At 55.2% G+C, this 22,089-nt stretch overlaps 1 protein-coding gene across 1 annotated transcript in view; it reads right to left on the reverse strand.

Moving 5' to 3' along the window:
* The window catches only part of LOC122547922 (ephrin type-B receptor 3-like), a 122,529-nt gene that overhangs the window by 37,193 nt on the left and 63,247 nt on the right, over nucleotides 1-22,089 (reverse strand). The window contains 6 exon segments of the mRNA XM_087982988.1: nucleotides 778-877; nucleotides 5,096-5,264; nucleotides 8,689-8,816; nucleotides 9,700-10,032; nucleotides 11,540-11,695; nucleotides 21,151-21,823. Coding sequence (XP_087839114.1) covers nucleotides 778-877; nucleotides 5,096-5,264; nucleotides 8,689-8,816; nucleotides 9,700-10,032; nucleotides 11,540-11,695; nucleotides 21,151-21,823 — 1,559 coding nt within the window.

The following is a 22,089-nucleotide window of genomic DNA, read 5'->3' on the forward strand; positions in this document are numbered from 1 at the left end:
TGTCCGAGAGAGAGAGAGACAAAGCGTGTGTGAGAGAGAGAGCGAGAAAGCATGTGCGAGAGAAAGAAAGCGTGTGCGAGAGAGAGAGAGAGAAAGCATGTGCGAGAGAGAGAGAAAGCGTGTGCGAGAGAGAGAGAGAAAGAAAGCGTGTGCGGGAGTGAGAGAATGTGTGTGAGAGAGAGAGAAAAATAACACAAGAACGTGAGAGAATGTAAGGGAGAGACAGAGAGAACACGTGCGTGAGAGAGAGAAGGTGGTTGAGGGAGTGAGAGAATGTGCGCAAGAGAGAGAGAAAACGCACGAGACAGAGAATGCGAGACAGAGAGAGAATGCGCAAGAGAGAGGTAGAGAACGTGTGTGCGAGAGAGAGAGAGAATGCGCGGGAGAGAGAGAGATCGCATGAGATAGACAGGAGTGAGAGTGGGAGAGAGCGTGTGAAACAAGGGGGAGAGATTGGAGACTGGGCAAGACACAGGGAATCTGGCCCCTCTGCCCCCTCCCCCCTCCTCCCACTCCGTTCCCCTGCCCTTCCCAGCAGCCCCTGGGGTGGGACCCTGGCCGTGAGACCAACAGTGACCTTTCACCCGAAGGAACCCTAACATCTCTCCCCCCCCCTACCCTCACCCCCCTGCCCCCGGGGTCGCCCCATACCCACCCAGTTGGCCCTCTCTCTGGGTGGGGGGAGGGGGTGGAATCGGCGATCGGGACCACGTTCCGATAGAATCGCAGGTGGGTGGGGGTGGGCTGCGTCTCTGACCCCCTCGCGCCCGGCTTTACCTGAGACAGAACACAGTGAGGACACCCAACACCAGGAGGACGAAGATGACGGAGGCTGAGCTGCCGATGAGGAGGAATTCCTCACGCCTACTCCAGGTTTCTGGAACGACATGGGGGCGGGCAGGGGTCAGTTCGACACCGTGACCACACCCCGCGTGAACACCAACTCCACCTCGCTGTCTCCTCTCCACACCCCCATTCCCAAATCCTAACGGCACACAGCGCCAGAGGCCATCAACTTGCGCACAGCGCGATCCCACACAGCCTCGCATCCGCCCTCCCACCCTCCTTCCTTCCCTCCCTGCTTCCCTCGCTGGCGTGGGGTCAGTCCGAGTTTACGCTCAGTCGGGGGGGAGTGGTTGAGGTTAGACGGGCCGAACTACGGGATTTAACTCTGAGGCAATGCATTCTGAGAAGGACAGGGCAAGGCAGAGACCTGTCCGAATATTCCCGAAAGCGACAGGGCCCGGGATTTAAGGGATGGACTGTCTGACCGGCAAAGGCTGGACAGGTTAGGGGCTCTACTCCCCAGGGTTTAGAGGAATGCGAAGTGTTGTCATGGAAACACATTAAGGGGTTCGACAGGGTCAATGCTGAGGGGGTGCACCACCCCTCACAGGGACAAAGCAGGACCAGAGGGCACAGTCTCAGGGTAAAAGGGGGGCCGATTTCTGAGGAGGAATTTCGTCTCCTGTGTATTGAAGGTCGTGAGACAGTGTCCCGGTGTGTATTGGAGACTGAGACAGTGTCCCGGTGTGTACTGGAGACTGAGACAGTGTCCCGGTGTGTATTGGAGACTGAGACAGTGTCCCGGTGTGTATTGGAGACTGAGACAGTGTCCCGGTGTGTACTGGAGACTGAGACAGTGTCCCGGTGTGTATTGGAGACTGAGACAGTGTCCCGGTGTGTACTGGAGACTGAGACAGTGTCCCGGTGTGTATTGGAGACTGAGACAGTGTCCCGGTGTGTATTGGAGACTGAGACAGTGTCCCGGTGTGTACTGGAGACTGAGACAGTGTCCCGGTGTGTACTGGAGACTGAGACAGTGTCCCGGTGTGTACTGGAGACTGAGACAGTGTCCCGGTGTGTACTGGAGACTGAAACAGTGTCCCGGTGTGTACTGGAGACTGAGACAGTGTCCCGGTGTGTATTGGAGACTGAGACAGTGTCCCGGTGTGTACTGGAGACTGAGACAGTGTCCCGGTGTGTATTGGAGACTGAGACAGTGTCCCGGTGTGTACTGGAGACTGAGACAGTGTCCCGGTGTGTATTGGAGACTGAGACAGTGTCCCGGTGTGTATTGGAGACTGAGACAGTGTCCCGGTGTGTATTGGAGACTGAGACAGTGTCCCGGTGTGTATTGGAGACTGAGACAGTGTCCCGGTGTGTATTGGAGACTGAGACAGTGTCCCGGTGTGTATTGGAGACTGAGACAGTGTCCCGGTGTGTATTGGAGACTGAGACAGTGTCCTGGTGTGTATTGGAGACTGAGACAGTGTCCCGGTGTGTATTGGAGACTGAGACAGTGTCCCCGTGTATATTGGAGACTGAGACAGTGTCCCGGTGTGTATTGGAGACTGAGACAGTGTCCCGGTGTGTACTGGAGACTGAGACAGTGTCCCGGTGTGTACTGGAGACTGAGACAGTGTCCCGGTGTGTATTGGAGACTGAGACGGTGTCCCGGTGTGTATTGGAAACTGTGACAGTGTCCCGGTGTGTATTGGAGACTGAGACAGTGTCCTGGTGTGTATTGGAAACTGTGACAGTGTCCCGGTGTGTATTGGAGACTGAGACAGTGTCCCGGTGTGTATTGGAGACTGAGACAGTGTCCCGGTGTGTATTGGAGACTGAGACAGTGTCCCGGTGTGTACTGGAGACTGAGACAGTGTCCCGGTGTGTATTGGAGACTGAGACAGTGTCCCGGTGTGTATTGGAGACTGAGACGGTGTCCCGGTGTGTATTGGAGACTGAGACGGTGTCCCGGTGTGTATTGGAAACTGTGACAGTGTCCCGGTGTGTATTGGAGACTGAGACAGTGTCCCGGTGTGTATTGGAGACTGAGACAGTGTCCCGGTGTGTATTGGAGACTGAGACAGTGTCCCGGTGTGTATTGGAGACTGAGACAGTGTCCCGGTGTGTACTGGAGACTGAGACAGTGTCCCGGTGTGTATTGGAGACTGAGACAGTGTCCCGGTGTGTATTGGAGACTGAGACAGTGTCCCGGTGTGTATTGGAGACTGAGACAGTGTCCCGGTGTGTATTGGAGACTGAGACAGTGTCCCCGTGTATATTGGAGACTGAGACAGTGTCCCGGTGTGTATTGGAGACTGAGACAGTGTCCCGGTGTGTATTGGAGACTGAGACAGTGTCCTGGTGTGTACTGGAGACTGAGACAGTGTCCCGGTGTGTATTGGAGACTGAGACAGTGTCCCGGTGTGTATTGGAGACTGAGACAGTGTCCCGGTGTGTATTGGAGACTGAGACAGTGTCCCGGTGTGTATTGGAGACTGAGACAGTGTCCCGGTGTGTATTGGAGACTGAGACAGTGTCCCGGTGTGTACTGGAGACTGAGACAGTGTCCCGGTGTGTATTGGAGACTGAGACAGTGTCCCGGTGTGTAACGGAAACAGAGACAGTGTCCCGGTGTGTATTGGAGACTGAGACAGTGTCCCGGTGTGTACTGGAGACTGAGACAGTGTCCCGGTGTGTATTGGAGACTGAGACAGTGTCCCGGTGTGTAACGGAAACAGAGACAGTGTCCCGGTGTGTATTGGAGACTGAGACAGTGTCCCGGTGTGTATTGGAGACTGAGACAGTGTCCCGGTGTGTATTGGAGACTGAGACAGTGTCCCGGTGTGTACTGGAGACTGAGACAGTGTCCCGGTGTGTATTGGAGACTGAGACAGTGTCCCGGTGTGTACTGGAGACTGAGACAGTGTCCCGGTGTGTATTGGAGACTGAGACAGTGTCCCGGTGTGTAACGGAAACAGAGACAGTGTCCCGGTGTGTATTGGAGACTGAGACAGTGTCCCGGTGTGTATTGGAGACTGAGACAGTGTCCCGGTGTGTATTGGAGACTGAGACAGTGTCCCGGTGTGTATTGGAGACTGAGACAGTGTCCCGGTGTGTATTGGAGACTGAGACAGTGTCCCGGTGTGTATTGGAGACTGAGACAGTGTCCCGGTGTGTACTGGAGACTGAGACAGTGTCCCGGTGTGTATTGGAGACTGAGACAGTGTCCCGGTGTGTAACGGAAACAGAGACAGTGTCCCGGTGTGTATTGGAGACTGAGACAGTGTCCCGGTGTGTACTGAAGGCTGAGACAATGTCTCGATCAGTCAGGGAAAGGGTGGGAAAGTGGGCGCGAGGAATGGTGGATCAGCTGCCGAAATGATGGAAAGACCCCCTGACTCTCAGAATGGCACCCTGCTTCTCCCCCCACTCCTTTGGGGTGGGAGTGGGCTGCTTGGCCCATCATGTCCACACCCAGACCCTGGATAACCCACCCCAGCCTGCACATGTCTGGGAATGGGATTTAGCATGGCCAATCCACCCTAACCTGCATGTCTTTGGCCTGTGGGAGGAAACCCACGCAGACACGGGGAGAATGTGTAAACCCCACACAGACAGTCGCCCCCGAGGCAGGAATCGAACCTGGGTCCCTGGCGCCGTGAGACAGCAGTGCTAACCACTGAGCCAGCGCGCCACCTCCATTTCAGTTGCTATTCCTTATGCTGTTATGTGTGAGTGTAGAGGAGAGATCTCGGGGGAGAATGGGGATACTGGCGCTGCTTCCCAGTTACAGAGGGAGGGAGGTGCAGGAGAAACTGCTCGCGAGAGAGAACGGGAGAGCCAGACGGTGCAGAGTCCTGGCAAAGGGTGACCGGAGCCGAAACCGGCACAGGGCTGCGGGATCTGGAAGTCCCACGCCCGAGACTGTGGCGGAGGCTGTTTCAATCCCGATCCAGGGAGGGGGAAAATGGGATTGGCACAGGAAGGCGGGGGAGAGCGGGTGGGGCAGTTGATTGGGACTATCCTACTCCCTGTTGTGGAGGGCTATCACGGACACCCCAGGCCCTTGTCATGAACCTGCGCCCAATCCCAGCCTTCGGACAGGCGTCCCCTTTCCCGGCCCACGCTTCTCGAGCACCCGGATGAAAATTTGCCAGCAAGAAAGAAATCAAAGTTTTGTTTAAGCACAAGGCCGCTCCGATCGGCTTTTCTGTTTTGGCGTTGAGTGAACGTTTAAGCTCTCGGGATCGCTCCATGCCCAGGGAGTGGGGGAGGGGCCTAGCACAGGTAAAAGCCTGGGACTCGCCTGTACCTCCTGACAGGGTCCGGAAGTCTTTTTTTCTGCTGAACGCGCCGTAGCCCTCCTCAGTCCTGGCCCGGACCTGCACCACGTAGGTCGCCCCGTTCCTCAGGCCCGGGATCACGGCAGAGTTGGTGATGCTGACGATGGATGAGGCGCTGCTCTCGTTGCTCTCCTGTGGTGGGGGGAAGAATTCAATCGACAAATTCAGACCGGGGTTTGGGAATCCTCCACCCCATCCAACCCGCCGCCTTGGCGTAGTGCCGCATCACGTCCTTCAAAGGCGTTGACCGCTGGCGATAGTGCCCAGGGATGCGCAGGTTAGGGTGGATTGGCCATGCTAAATTACCCCATAGTGTCCAGGGATGTACAGGTTAGGGTGGAGTGGCCGTGCTAAATTACCCCATAGCGTCCAGGGATGTACAGGTTAGGGTGGATTGGCCATGCTAAATTACCCATAGTGCCCAGGGATGTACAGGTTAGGGTGGATTGGCCATGCTAAATTATCCATAGTGCCCAGGGATGTGCAGGTTAGGGTGGATTGGCCGTGCTAAATTACCCATAGTGCCCAGGGATGTGCAGGTTAGGGTGGATTGGCCGTGCTAAATTACCCATAGTGTTCAGGGATGTGCAGGTTAGGGTGGATTGGCCGTGCTAAATTACCCATAGTGCCCAGGGATGTGCAGGTTAGGGTGGATTGGCCATGCTGAATTACCTATAGTGCCAAGGGATGTGCAGGTTAGGGTGGATTGGCCATGCTAAATTACCCATAGTGCCCAGGGATGTGCAGGTTAGGGTGGATTGGCTGTGCTAAATTACCCATAGTGCCCAGGGATGTGCAGATTAGGGTGGATTGGCCATGCTAAATTACCCATAGTGTTCAGGGATGTGCAGGTTAGGGTGGATTGGCTGTGCTAAATTACCCATAGTGCCCAGGGATGTGCAGATTAGGGTGGATTGGCCATGCTAAATTACCCATAGTGTTCAGGGATGTGCAGGTTAGGGTGGATTGGCTGTGCTAAATTACCCATAGTGCCCAGGGATGTGCAGGTTAGGGTGGATTGGCCATGCTAAATTACCCATAGTGTTCAGGGATGTGCAGGTTAGGGTGGATTGGCCATGCTAAATTACCCATAGTGTTCAGGGATGTGCAGGTTAGGGTGGATTGGCCATGCTAAATTACCCATAGTGCCCAGGGATGTGCAGGTTAGGGTGGATTGGCCATGCTAAATTACCCATAGTGCCCAGGGATGTGCAGGTTAGGGTGGATTGGCCATGCTAAATTACCCATAGTGCCCGGGGATGTGCAGGTTAGGGTGGATTGGCAATGCTAAATTACTCATAGTGCCCAGGGATGTGCAGGTTAGGGTGGATTGGCAATGCTAAATTACCCATAGTGCCCAGGGATGTGCAGGTTAGGGTGGATTGGCCATGCTAAATTACCCATAGTGCCCAGAGATGTGTAGGTTAGGGCAGATTGGCCATGCTAAATTACCCATAGTGCCCAGGGTTGTGCAGGTTAGGGTGGATTGGCCATGCTAAATTACCCATAGTGCCCGGGGATGTGCAGGTTAGGGTGGATTGGCCATGCTAAATTACCCATAGTGCCCGGGGATGTGCAGGTTAGGGTGGATTGGCCATGCTAAATTACCCATAGTGCCCGGGGATGTGCAGGTTAGGGTGGATTGGCCGTGCTAAATTACTCATAGTGCCCAGGGATGTGCAGGTTAGGGTGGATTGGCTGTGATGAATTACCCATAGTGCCCAGGGATGTGTAGGTTGGGGTGGATTGGCCATGATGAATTACCAATAGTGCCCAGGGATGTGTAGGTGCATTAGTCAGGGGTAAATGTCGGGGAAGGGGCCTGGGTGGGTTACTCCTTGGACAGTCGGTGTGGACTTGTTAGGCCGAAGGGCCTGTTTCCACCCTGTAGGGATTGTATTCTGTGGACGTTACTGGGTTGGAACAGAAGCTCCTTTGTTCACAGCTAAACTATTCTCAGTTCCACTTCCTTTTACGCGTGTTTCAACTGTCGAGTCAAAATAAATTCTGTTTCGCTTCAGCGGTTTGACCAACTGGAATATCCATTACACGAAAGGTGAGGGAGGGCCGAGGTGACTTTCTTGAAATGTTTCCGGGAATGGGCGGAGGAGGGGGGGGGGGGAGCGGGGTGGGTCTGGCGTGGTCCATACCAAATACCAACAGACAGGGGGCTCTTGGTCCACAGTTCCCTGGAGTTGGCGACCCCTGGAGTTGGGGGTGGGGCGGGAGTGGGGAAGTAAGGTGGTCAAGGTGGTGTTTGGCAGAGGGTCGAAGAATCGGCAAGTCGTGTTGTGGCTCATTCAGGCCGCAACTGCGCACAGTCCTGGTCGCCACACTAGCAGAAGGTGGCGGGGGGAATTGGGAGAGGGGACAGAAATGGTTTCCCAGGATGTTGCCTGGTTTGGCGGCCATTAGCCACGGGGAGAGAATGGTTCGCTATCACTTGGAACGTTGGAGATTGAGGGGCAGCCTCATACAGAAACAGAGATGTACAGCATGGAAACAGACCCTTCGACCCAACCTGTCCATGCTGGCCAGATATCCCAATCCCACCTGCCAGCACCCGGCCCATATCCCTCCAAACCCTTCCTAGTCATATACCCACCCAGATGCCTCTTAAATGTTGCAATTGTACCAGCCTCCACCACATCCTCTGGCAGCTCATTCCATACACGTACCACCCTCTGTGTGATATCGTTGCCTCCTAGATCCCTTTTATATCTTTCCTCTCTTACCCTAAACCTATACCCTTTAGTTCTGGACTCCCCCACCCCAGGGAAAAGACCTTGTCTATTTACCCTATCCATGCCCCTCATGATTCTGTAAACCTCTATAAGGTCACCCCTCAGCCTCCGACGCTCCAGGGAGAAACAGCCCCAGCCTGTTCAGCCTCTCCCTGTAGCTCAGACCCTCCAACCCTGGCAACATCCTTGTCAATCTTTGCTGAACCCTTTCAGGTTTCACGACATCTTTCCAATAGGAAGGAGACCAGAATTGCACGCAATATTCCAACAGTGGCCTAACCAATGTCCTGTACAGCCGCAACATGACCTCCCAACTCCCTGTACCCAATACTCTGACCAATAAAGGAAAGCATACCAACACCGCCTTCACTGGAAGAAGATAGACATTGATGGGATTCAGAAAGGCATGGATAGAATTGGATCCTCTTTCTCCCAAAGTAGAAACTACATTGGGGAGATAGGTTGAAGGTAAAATGGGGGAAAGTTTAAAGGAGATGTGAGAGGCAAGTTTGTTTTTTAACACTAAGTGCCTGAAATGTGCTGCCAGAGATAATGGTGGAAGCTGTCACGAGAGCAACATTTCATAGGCATGTTGACAGATCCATGAAAAGGCAGGGGATAGAGGGATGCGGACACTATCGACGTAAAAGGGTTTCAGTTTAGATAACGTTGCCCGGAAACGGGTGACGGGCGCAGGTCCGAGAGCTCCGGCTGGGCCAGCACCCCCCTCCCCTCACCGTAGAACGGCAAAAGGTTCTCACCTTATTCCCCACCGCCCCCCACGCACCCCCCCCCAAGGCCCCAGGTCGCACCTTCTCGTAGTACTTGACCTCGTAGTCGAGGACCCGGCCTCGGAGGTAGGCTGGTTCCGGCCAGTAGAGGGAGATGCTGTTCCCGCTCACGTTGGTCTGCTGGATCACACTGACCTGGACTCCGCTAGCTACAGGAGAGAACATCGAGGGGTATAGAGACCGGAATACTGGGGGGAGGGGGGTGTCAGTGTGGGAGACCACTAGGGAGGGAGGGAGGGAGGGAATGGGATTTATCGACTGGAACACTGGGTGGGGGGTGTCAGTGTGGGAGACCGCTAGGGAGGGAAGGAATGGGATATATAGACCGGAACACTGGGAGGGGTGTCAGTGTGGGAGACCGCTAGGGAGGGATGGAATGGGATATATAGACTGGAATACTGGGTGGGGGGGTGTCAGTGTGGGAAGCTGCTAGGGAGAGAAGGAATGGGATATATAGACCGGAATACTTGGAGGGGTATCAGTGTGGGAGAACACAAGGAAGGGAGGGAATGGGATATATAGACAGGAATACTGGGTGGGGGGATATCAGTGTGGGAGGCTGCTAGGGAGGGAGGGAGGGAATGGGATACATGGACCGAATACCAGGTGGGGGGTGTCAGTGTGGGAAGCTGCTCGGAAGGGAAGGAATGGGATACGTAGACGGAATACCGGGTGGGGCGTCACGGTGGGAGAATGTGAGGGAAGGGGAGAATGGGACACAGAGACTGGAATACTGGGTAGCGGGGGAGACATAGTCCATCAGTGGGGGAGGGAGAGAGGGGTGGGGGATGGGGGAAGGGAATGAGCAAGGGAGGAGGGAGGGGTTGGGGAGGGGGAGAAGGTGGGGGAAAGGGAAAAGGTGGGGAAACGGGGAGAGCGCGGGAAGAGGGGTCAGACAGACAAGGGGCAGGACAGGGAGGGAATGAGAGGGAGTAGGGACGGGTGAGAAGGGCCGAGGGGGGGGGGGGCGTAGATGGACCCAGGAGGAGTGGAGAGAGGTGTGGGGAGGGGGGGAGGGGAGCAGGAACTCACCATCCTGGTTGGTGGTGACGTTGACCGTGGTGGAGTGCGGAGGTTGGGGGCTCTGCCCGGAGACCCCATTGTGAGCTTGGATCCTGAAGGTGTAGGGGGTGTGAGCCCGGAGTTGGCTGACCCTGACTCGGCGCTGACGGAGCCCGGTCTGTCCCGGGGTGTACCTGACGCTGTCTGCGCACGGGGAGCACGGGCCGGGCTCACCACACTGCCGGCACCACACCGTGTAGTACACATCCTGACGGCCGCCATTACTCTGCGGCTCCGCCCACTCCAGGGTCACCGTCGTCTCGTTGATGCTGGCCCTCGCGTCCTGAGGAGCGGACGGGATGGCTGTCGGAAGGACAAAGGGTCAGGGGTCACCGTCAGGGGTCACATTCAGCAACCACCCCCACCCCCCATCCCCAACCCCAACCCCAACCCCACCCCCATCCCCAACTCCAACCCCAACCCCAACCCCACCCCCATCCCCACCCCCACCCCCATCCCCAGGTTAGATACAGAGTAAAGCTCCCTCTACACTGTCCCCCCATCAAACACTCCCAGGACAGGGACAGCACGGGGTTAGATACAGAGTAAAGCTCCCTCTCCACTGTTCCCCCATCCCAGGACAGGGACAGCACGGGGTTAGATACAGAGTAAAGCTCCCTCTACACTGTCCCCCATCAAACACTTCCAGGACTGGGACAGCATGGGGTTAGATAGAGTAAAGCTCCCTTTACACTCTAGAGACCTTGGAGTGCAGGTTCATAGCTGCACTGTGGAGTCACAGGTAGGTAGGATAGTGAAGGCAGCGTTTGGTATGCTTTCCTTTATTGGTCAGAGTATTGAGTACAGGAGTTGGAAGGTCATGCTGCGGCTGTACAGGACATTGGTTAGGCCACTGTTGGAATATTGCGTGCAATTCTGGTCTCCTTCCTATCGGAAAGATGTTGTGAAAGGGTTCAGAGAAGATCTCCAAGGATGTTGCCAGGGTTTGAGTGATAGGAAGAGGCTGAACAGGCTGGGACAATTGGGGTTCGGGCCCATCGCTCCCTGAAAGTGGTGACCCGAGTAGATAGGGTGGTAAAGAGGGCGTGTGGCATGCTGGCTTTTATTGGTCGGGGAACTGAGTACAAGAGTCAGGATTAAACATTGCCGCTTTCTAAGATGTCGATTGGGCCAGACTTAAGAGTAATGTGTTCGTTTCTGGTCGCCACATGAGGGGAAGGATGTGGTCGCTTCAGAGAAGGTGCAGAAACGTTGTACTGCCTGGATTAGACAGTCCGAGGTGAGACTTAATGGAACTCTATCAACTTATGAGACGCACAGGTAGTGCGGACGATCGGAATCGCTTCCCCCCTGGAGTTGAAACGTCGAAAACTAGGGGGTACGCACTTATGGGGGAACGGAGAGGTGAGAGGGCAAGTTTTGTTTTAGGTGGTAGGTGTGTGGAAGGCACTGTCTGGGGTGGTGTTGGAGACAGGGGGGTCTCAGGGGCTTTTGGATTATCAGATGACCGTGCAAGGAATGAGGGGGGAGGGGTGGAAGATGGCAGGCGGAAGGGATGAGCCTGATTTGGCGTCAGGTTTGGCGTAACATGGTAGGCCAAAGAGCCTGTACTTGTTCTGGTAATCTCCTGACTTCTATAGAATGGCTCACCCAACAGACAGCGTTACCCAGCGCCGAAACCCCTGTCCTTTTGCTATGTGACTCCCCAACCCCTTTCATGGAAACGCGCCATTTTTTTCGCTGTTTCTCGGGAACGCGAAGGCCACGCCCGCGCACGGACTACCCTGCCCGCCCCAAACCGCGACTCCCTCACACCCCACCCCACCCCCACAGCCTGCCCTCGGCTTACTTGTGCACGGCATCTCCGGCTGGTCGTTACTGGCTCTGTAGTGCCCCCGCAGGCAGCTGCAGGAGGTGGCGCCTGGGGAGGAAGCGCCGCTGTTCCGGGGGCAAACGCTGCACAGCCCCTCACCTTGCGTGGCCTTAAAATGGCCGGGGGCGCAGGCTGGAGATGGGGGGAGGGGAGGAAAGAGAGAGAGCGAGAGAGACAGAAAGTAAACAGACAGCGACCTTCAGGGAGGGGACCCACTGCCTCCCCCCCCCCGCCGGTTTCCAGAACGTTCCGCGAGGCCCCGGGCCTCCAACCACCCACCGACACCCAGCTCGTCGAGGGCAGTCCCTTCTTGAGAGATCGGTTGGGAATAATGCGGGAGCCTCGGCCAAGTCGATCCACAGCGACCCCCTTGCCCCCGCGCTATTTCCTGGGTTGTGCCCTGGCAAGGGGGAGGGCGGGCAGACAGGGCCCCTGAAGGGGGAACCCGCCTGCTCCCCGTTCTGTCGCGGGACGGGGGCATCGCCAGTGAGGTCGGGGGTTTTAACCGGCCCGGCGCCACAAAAACAAGGAATGACGGGTAGGCCCCTTTGGGCCTGGTTCGGTCAGATCCGCCCTCTAACCTCAACTCTCTGTTTCCCTCCCCCCCCCCCAACCGATCTCTCAACCCCCTCAGCCATCGCTCCGTGCCTTAAAACAAAATATCGAAACCTTACGGCGTCCACTGCCCACTGAGCAAGGGAATTCTGAAGGCTGAGAGAAGGAAATGCCTCATGTCTGATTTAAAATGGCCGACCCACACCCCACCCCACCGCACCCCCAACTTATTTTTAAGCTTCTGACTCCCACTTCGAGGTTGTCCCACAGCAGGAAACATCCTTTCAACATCCGAGTCCCCCTCTGGGATCTTCCACATTTCAATCAAGTCACCTCTGACTCCCCTATACTCCAGAAGGACACTGGGCCTAGCCCGTTTAGGCTTTCCTCAAAGGTAGGCTGCTCATTCTGGGTATTAGTTTAGTAAACCTCTGCTTCCAATGGATTAACGTCCGTTGGTTAGTGCTGGGAGCAGTACTAATGCACCTAACCTGCACATCCCTGGGCACTATGGGTAATTTAGCATGGCCAATACACCCTAAGCTGCACATCCCTGGGCACTATGGGTAATTTAGCACGGCCAATACACCCTAAGCTGCACATCCCTGGGCACTATGGGTAATTTAGCACGGCCAATCCACCTTAACCTACACATCCCTGGGCACTATGGGTAATTTATCACAGCCAATCCACCCTAACCTACACATCCCTAGGCACTATGGGTAATTTAGCATGGCCAATCCACCCCAACCTACACATCCCTGGGCACTATGGGTAATTTAGCATGGCCAATCCACCCTGACCTGCACATCCCTGGGCACTATGGGTAATTTAACATGGCCAATCCACCCTGACCTGCACATCCCTGGGCACTATGGGTAATTTAGCACGGCCAATCCACCCTAACCTGCACATCCCTGGGCACTATGGGTAATTAAGCATGCCCAATCCACCCTAACCTGCACATCCCTCGAAACTATGGGTAATTTAGCACGGCCAATCCACCCTAACCTGCACATCTTTGGACACTATGGGTAATTTAGCATGGCCAATCCTCCCTGACCTGCACATCTTTGGACTAGAACATACAACATAACAGCGCAGTCCAAGCCCTTCGACCCTTGATGTAGCACTGACCTGTGGAACCAATCTGAAGCCCATCTAATCCACACTATTCAATTAACATCCTTATGTTTGTCCAATGCCCATTTAAACACCCTTAAAGTTGGCAAGTCTACTACTGTTGCAGGCAGTACGTTCCACACCCCTATTACTCTGAGTAAAGAACCTCACAGCGCCTGAGACCCGGGTTCAATTCCCGCCTCAGGCGACTGACTGTGTGGAGTTTGCACGTTCTCCCCGTGTCTGCGTGGGTTTCCTCCGGGTGCTCCGGTTTCCTCCCACAGTCCAAAGATGTGCAGGGTCAGGTGAATTGGCCAGACTAAATTGCTCGTAGTGTTAGGTAAGGGGTAAATGTAGGGGTATGGGTGGGTTGCGCTTCGGCGGGTCGGTGTGGACTTGTTGGGCCGAAGGGCCTGTTTCCACACTGTAATATAATCTAATCTAATCTATCTCTGACATCTGGCCTACACCTATCTCCCCTCAATTTAAAGCTATGTCCCCTCATGTTTGCCATCCCCATACTTGGAAAAAGGCTCTCCCTGTCCACCCCATCTAACCCTCTGATTATCTTGGTATGTCTCTATTAAGTCACCTCTCAACCTTCTTCTCTCCAACGAGAACAGCCTCAAGTCCCTCAGCCTTTCCTCGTAAGACCTCCCTCCAGACCAGGCAACATCCTAATAAATCTCCTCTGCACCCTTTCCAAAGCTTCCACATCCTTCCTATAATGCAGTGACCAGAACGGTACACAATACACCAAGTGCGGCCGCTCCAGAGTTTTGTACAGCTGTAGCATGATCTCATGGCTCCAAAACTCAATCCCTCTATTAATAAAAGCTAACATACCGTATGCCTTCTTAACAACCCTATCAACCTGGGTGGCAACTTTCAGGGATCTATGTACATGGACACTGAGATCTCTCTGCTCATCTACACTACCAAGAATCTTACCATTAGCCCAGTACTCTTTATTCCTGTTACTCCTTCCAAAGTGAATGACCTCACACTTGTCCGCATTAAACTCCATTTGCCACCTCTCAGCCCAGTTCTGCAGCTTATCTATGTCTCTCTGTAACCTGCAACATCCTTCAGCACTACCCACAATTCCAAACGAGAGAGAGAGTTTCCAAAGAGAGCTATCCATCTGGTGCTGGTGGGACGGGGGGGGGGGCGGGTAACTGGGCTGGATGATAAATTGAAGGAGCAGAAAGGAGGGGGTTGCTGTCTAGAATCGGCTGAGGATCCATCGTTGCCCCTCCCCCTCCATCGCGTCTGTCCGGCCCTGCTAGACTGTCCTCTCCCACCTCAGCCCGCTCATTCATCTAGACCCCAGCGAGAGCAGGCCCAATGTAGCCGCCATATCCTCAAAAGGACAGTCCTTCTGTCCCCAGGACTGACACTGAGGGTAACCTCCACCGCACCCCCATGGCGGGTATCTCCCCCTTGGGTATGGGAATGTGAAACCCCCCCCCCCCCAGGCGTGGTCAGCCGTGAGATGTCTCTGCCCCCTGCACCCTAATGTCCGGACCGAGGTGTACAGTTAGCTCCACCTCAGCCTCCCATCGTCACAGCCTTCATTCACGGTGAGGGGGGAAAGGTTTGGGGGAGATGTGCGTGGAATGTTCTTTACGCAGAGAGTAATGGATGCCTGGAACTCGTTGCCAGTGGAGGTGGTAGAGACAGGCAAGGACTTAAGATGTACCCAGACAGATACATGAATGGGCAGGGAGCAGAGGGATACAGGCCCTTAAAAAATAGGCGACAGGTTTAGATAGAGGATCTGGATCAGCGCAGGTTTGGAGGGCTGGAATTTTCTTTGTCTGTTTTGCACACTGCCTCTTGGCATCGTTGGATGCCCCAGAAGGTGCTGTAGGGTGGCGGCAGGGGGGGGCGATTACTGAGCAAACCCGACCAACCGAACCACAGGGGGAAACATCTGCGGGGCGTGTGGGGCAGGGGTGGTCAGTCAGGCAATCAGGGACAAGACCCCAGGAAATCCCCCCGAAGGGAAAAGCGTACACAGACACACACACACACACACACACACACAGACACACACACAGACACAGGCAGACACACACACACACACACACACAGACACAGGCAGACACACACACACACACACACACAGACACAGGCAGACACACACTCACACACACAGACACACACACACACACACACACAGACACACAGACACAGGCAGACACACACACACACAGACACACACACACAGACACAGGCAGACACACACACAGACACAGACACAGGCAGACACACACACAGACACATACACAGGCAGACACACACACACACAGAAACACACACAGACACACACACAGAAACACACACAGACACAAACACACACACACACAGACACAGACACACAGACACAGACACACACAGACACACACACACAAACACACACAAACACAAACACACACAAACACAAACACACACAAACACACACACACAGAAACACACACACAGACACAGACACACACACAGACACACACACAGACACACACACAGACACACACACACAGACACACACACACAGACACACACACAGAAACACACACAGACACAGACACACACACACACAGACACACACACACACAGAAACACACACAGACACACACACACAGACACACACACACACACACACAGACACACACACACACACACACACAGACACAGAAACACACACAGAAACACACACAGACACAGACACACACACACAGACACACACAGAAACACACACAGACACAGACACACACACAGAAACACACACACAGACACACACACACAGACACACACACACAGAAACACACACACACAGACACACACACACAGAAACACACACACAGACACACACACACACAGACACACACACACAGAAACACACACACACACTCACACACACACACAGAAACACACACACACACACTCACACACACACAGACACACACACTCACACACAGACACACACAAACAGACACACACACCCTCACACACACACACACAGACCCACACACAGGCACTCACACACACAGACCCACACACACACAGACACACACACAGACACACACACACACTCATACACACACAGACACACACACAGGCACTCACACACACACACACACAGGCACACATACAGACCCACACACAGACACACATGCACAGACCCAGACACACAGACACAGACTCACAGACACACATACACAGACACACATACACAGACACACATACACAGACACACATACACAGACACACACACTCACAGACACACACAAAACCAGATAAACACAGACACACGCAGACACACACACACGCACACACACTGACACACACAGACACTCACACGCACAGACACACACACACAAACACACACACACTCGCACACAGACATACTCACACAGAAACACACGAACACACAAACTCACACACACAGACACGCACACCGACACACACAGACACACACACAGACACACACATACTCACACACACAGACACATACAGACACACACAGTCACACAGATACGCACTCACACAGACACACCGACACACACACACACCGACACACAGAGACACACACACAGATACACACAGACACACAGATGCACACTCACACAGACACACACATAGGCACACACACGGACAGACACACACATAGGGACACACACACAGACACACACGGACACTCACACAGACACACACAGATACAGACACACACACAGACAGACACACACAGACACACACACATGCACACAGACACACACACAGAAACACACACACAGAAACACACACAGACACACACACATACACAGACACATACACAGACACACACAGACGCACTCACACAGACGCACTCACACAGACACACACAGACACACACACACATAGACACACACACACATAGACACTCACACAGACACAGACACACACACAGACAGGCATACACACACACAGACAGGCAAAACCAGACACACACACACAGACACAGACACACACACGGACACGGACACACACACACACACAGACAGGCATACACAGACACATTCAGGGACACAGACACACACACAGACACGCACATAGACCCACAGACACACACAGAGACACAAACAGACAGGCATACACAGACACACACACATACAGACATACACAGACACATATACATGCACAGACACGGACATAGACACACACACACACGTACGTGCACGCACACACACAGACACACGCACTGCTCTGAAATATAGAAAACAGGAGTAGGCCTTTTGGCCCCTCCAGCCTGCCCTGCCATTCAAAATGGCTGACAGTCCGACTCAGTCCTCAGCTGCCCACTTCCTCCTCCCCCGTCCCCTTCAGCCTCGGACGCTGACTTGAAAACACTCGACGTTTTGGGCCTTTGACTGCAATTCCTGATTGTTCAGCAGGGGCTTGCAGAGCGGCTAGAGGCCTACACCAGTCTACCCCCTGCCTCGACAACGTTGCCCAGCTCTCCCTGCGATTAGCCGACTGCACCCCCACCCCCCGTCTCCCCCACGCCTTCAATGTTCACCCGAACCGATCGCCATCTCACATTCTCAGCCCCTTCCCAAGGTGAAGACAGTTTCTATAATCGCCTCCGCCAAACCCCTCCCGACTGGAGCATCTTGGGAAGGCGAGGAGTGTAACAGGGCAAGTGGACACACATGGAGGGAACCATCTCCATGGCGACTTGAGTGAATCCTGCCTTTGATCACGTCATGTCTGCCTTTACCAGAGTAAAGCAGCCCGACGTGTTCGGACACAATTCCCAGGCTCTGTCGGGATTCCGGCAAATGTATTTTTATTTTATATTTTTTGGCAGGCGCCCACTTCGGCATCTTTTGTAGCCGTCTCCAACAACGCCCAGTGCGGGGCTTCGCTAATGCCTTCCCGCCCTCAGGCCTGCCCACCCCCCGCCCAGTCGCAATGGGCGCTGACTCAGGTCGGGAGAAGCTTCAAACAGAGCCCTTTGGCACACCGTCAGGGAGAGGAGTCACCGTCTGCCTCTCTAGACGCTAGCTCACACGGGCATCATCACCCAGGCCCCAACCTGCCCTTGCCTTGCCCCCTCCACCCCCACCTCGCTCTCCCATCTCCAGGTCCTCCCTCGTCCTGGCTTTGACTCCTGTCTCCTGCCCATCCAATTCACCGTCACAGTCACGGAGATGTACAGCACGGAAACAGACCCTTCGGCCCAACCCGTCCATGCCGACCAGATATCCCAACCCAATCTAGTCCCACCTGCCAGCACCCGGCCCATATCCCTCCAAACCCTTCCTATTCATATACCCATCCAAATGCCTCTTAAATGCTGTAATTGTACCAGCCTCCACCACATCCTCTGGCAGCTCATTCCATACACGCACCACCCTCTGTGGGAATCCTACAGGACGACTCCTCACCCTCCCCATACTTCGATCCCAATTCCTGCTACTCCATGTCTTCCCTCGTCCATAAATCTCACACTCACACACACACAGACACACACTCACACACACAGAGACACACATACACACTTGCACATACACAGACAGACACACACACAGACACACTCGCAAGCACACACACAGACACACACACTTGCATGTACACAGACACACACTCGCACACACACATACTGACACAGGCACACACGCACACTCGCAAGCACACACATACAGACACACACACAGACAGACAAACACAGACACTCGCACACACACATACTGACACAGGCACACACGCACACTTGCAAGCACACACATACAGACACACACACAGACAGACATACACAGACACTCGCACGCACACATACTGACACAGGCACACACGCACACTCGCAAGCACACACATACAGACACACACACAGACAGACATACACACACGCACACTCGCGCACACACATACTGACACAGGCACACACGCACACTCGCAAGCACACACATACAGACACACACACAGACAGACATACACACACGCACACTCGCGCACACACATACTGACACAGGCACACACGCACACTCGCAAGCACACACATACAGACACACACACAGACAGACATACACACACGCACACTCGCAAGCACACACATACAGACACACACACAGACAGACATACACACACGCACACTCGCGCACACACATACAGACACACACACAGACAGACATACACACACGCACACTCGCGCACACACATACTGACACAGGCACACACGCACACTCACAAGCACACACATACAGACACACACACAGACAGACAAACACAGACACTCGCGCACACACATACTGACACAGGCACACACGCACACTCGCAAGCACACACATACAGACACACACACAGACAGACATACACAGACACACACTCGCACACACACATACTGACACAGGCACACACACTCAGACACACACACAGACAGACATACACAGACACACACTCGCACACACATACTGACACAGGCACACACACTCAGACACACACACAGACAGACAAACACAGACACACTCGCATGCACACATACTGACACAGGCACACACGCACACTCGCAAGCACACACATACAGACACACACACGCACACTCGCGCACACACATACTGACACAGGCACACATGCACACTTGCAAGCACACACATACAGACACACACACAGACAGACATACACAGACACACACTCGCACACACACATACTGACACAGGCACACAGACACACAGACAGACAGACAGACAGACAGACACACACACACACAAAACTAGCATCCAGGATAACAAGGGATACCAGAACGAACATTGGTCTTTGCTTTGAAAGGAATGGGATGTAACAGCAAGGAGGGGGCTGGTCAGGCTACAGCTGAGTTGCTGTCAATGTTTCTGGCAGTAGTTGGTTCCCGAAACATTGAATGTGCTCAAGATATAGCCCCCTGGGGGGGGGGGGTGAATGAGACCAAAGGTTACGGGGAGGAAGCACGAGGAGGCTGTTGAGTTGGATGATCGGCGGTGATTGTGGGAAATGGTGGCGCCAGCTCGAAGGGCTGAATGGCCTCCTCCTCCCGTGTTACCATGTCCCCATGGGCCGAATGGCCCCCGCTCCTGTGCCGTACTGTTCCAGCGAGCGCAGGTGCCAACCTCTCCCCCATCAGACTGTCCCTCCATCCCCCTTCGGGGAGCGTTATGGAAAAAACATTCCACAGAGTGTTAGCCTGAGGCTCTGCATTACTAGCCCCGGGGCATTACCACGAGGGCCACACCATGTGTAGGGGGCGCCGTTTTGAGGGTGGGGGTGGGGGGGAGGGGAGCAGGTTCAACCGTTTACCCTGAAAGGAGGGCGCGAAGGATTATCCAAAAGGTCAACAACTGAAGGGTCAGACAACAGAGTGGGGAAACGGGCCGATGGGCCGAATGCCCTCCTGTTATCCCGGAACCTTCTGTGTCCCCACCAGGACGTTCCCCCACCCCCCGCTTTGCCACGGATCCCCCGGCTGGACAGGCTACAGCCACCAGAGACATGGACAACCGTCTAGAGGCAAGGGTCAAAGGGGAAGGGGGCAGAGAGTCAGTGCCATCGTCATGGTGATGGGAGGGCACTGGCTCAGAAGTGTCACCTTTACAGACAGTTCGGCCCGTCTCTCCCCACCTAGCCCACTCCTCCACGGTGACGCTGACCTTTATAGGCGGTTCGGCCCGTCTCTCCCCACCTAGCCCACCCCTCCACGGCGACGCTGACCTTTACAGGCGGTTCGGCCCGTCCCTCCCTACCTAGCCCACCCCCCCCACGGGGACGCTGACCTTTACAGGCGGTTCGGCCCGTCTCTCCCCACCTAGCCCACCCCCCCCCCACGGCGATGCTGACCTTTACAGGCGGTTCGGCCCGTCTCTCGCCACCTAGCCCACCCCCCCCACGGCTATGCTGACCTTTACAGGCGGTGTGCTTCTCTGCTGGTTCGTATCCGGGCCCACAGGTGCAGGCGCCGAAGGGCACCATCCACTCGCCGTCGCCGTTGCAGTGGAGCTTGAGGGGGATGGAGACCTCCACGGCGTTGGGGACGCAGGCGCCGGGGGCGATGACCAGCGAGGTGGGCTCGGCGCCGGTTACCGTCTCGGGGAAGGAGGCGAAGCCGGAGACCAGGGCCTGGCACTTCTTGAAGTAGACGCGGACGGAGAGGAGCGCCATGCAGGCCCCTTGGTCCTGGAAGGCCAGGTAGAAGCCGTTACGGTTGAGCGGGCCCAGGTGGAGGGTCTTGGTGTTGGCGCGACCCCGCGTCTTGTCGGGGAAGACCGAGTCGGCGGCCACCGTGTCCACCTTGACATAAGGGTTCTCCATCCAGGCCGGGGAGCTCCGGGTGGCCGAGTCGGAGTCCGACTCGAAGTAGTAGACGTTGAAGGTCTCCTTGCAGGAGCCGCGGGCGTCAGGGATGGAGGCGCAGTCCCGCATGGTGAACTTCAGCTCCACGTAGACCCGCTGGGCCCCGCGCCGTGGGATGTAGGTGGTGCGCAGCCAGTTGTTCTGGTTCGGCTTGTTGATCTGGCAGATCTCGTATGTCCGCACGGTGTTCGTCTCATCGTCGATCCCGCTCAGCTCTTCCCACTGCGAGGGGGGTGGGGGGGAACCACACACAACACGACACAGGGTCACGCACCACGCCCACTCCGGTCCCCAGTCGCATCCTCCCCCCCCCCCCCCAAACCCGCGCCCTTCGAACGCTGTCAGCGCCCCGCGCCCCAATCTTCCCCACACCCCCTTCCCCCTCCCAACTCTCTCCCGATGGATCCTGCACCTGCCGCCGTCCGCGGAACGGAATTCCAAAGTCTCCCGACTCGGACGGGCCAACGTTAGGATCGCAGGCACTTCAG

This window comes from Chiloscyllium plagiosum, unplaced genomic scaffold, assembly GCF_037043375.1.
Source record: "Chiloscyllium plagiosum isolate Xiang-an unplaced genomic scaffold, Cpla_swu_hap1 HiC_scaffold_44, whole genome shotgun sequence".
Lineage (NCBI taxonomy): Eukaryota > Metazoa > Chordata > Chondrichthyes > Orectolobiformes > Hemiscylliidae > Chiloscyllium > Chiloscyllium plagiosum.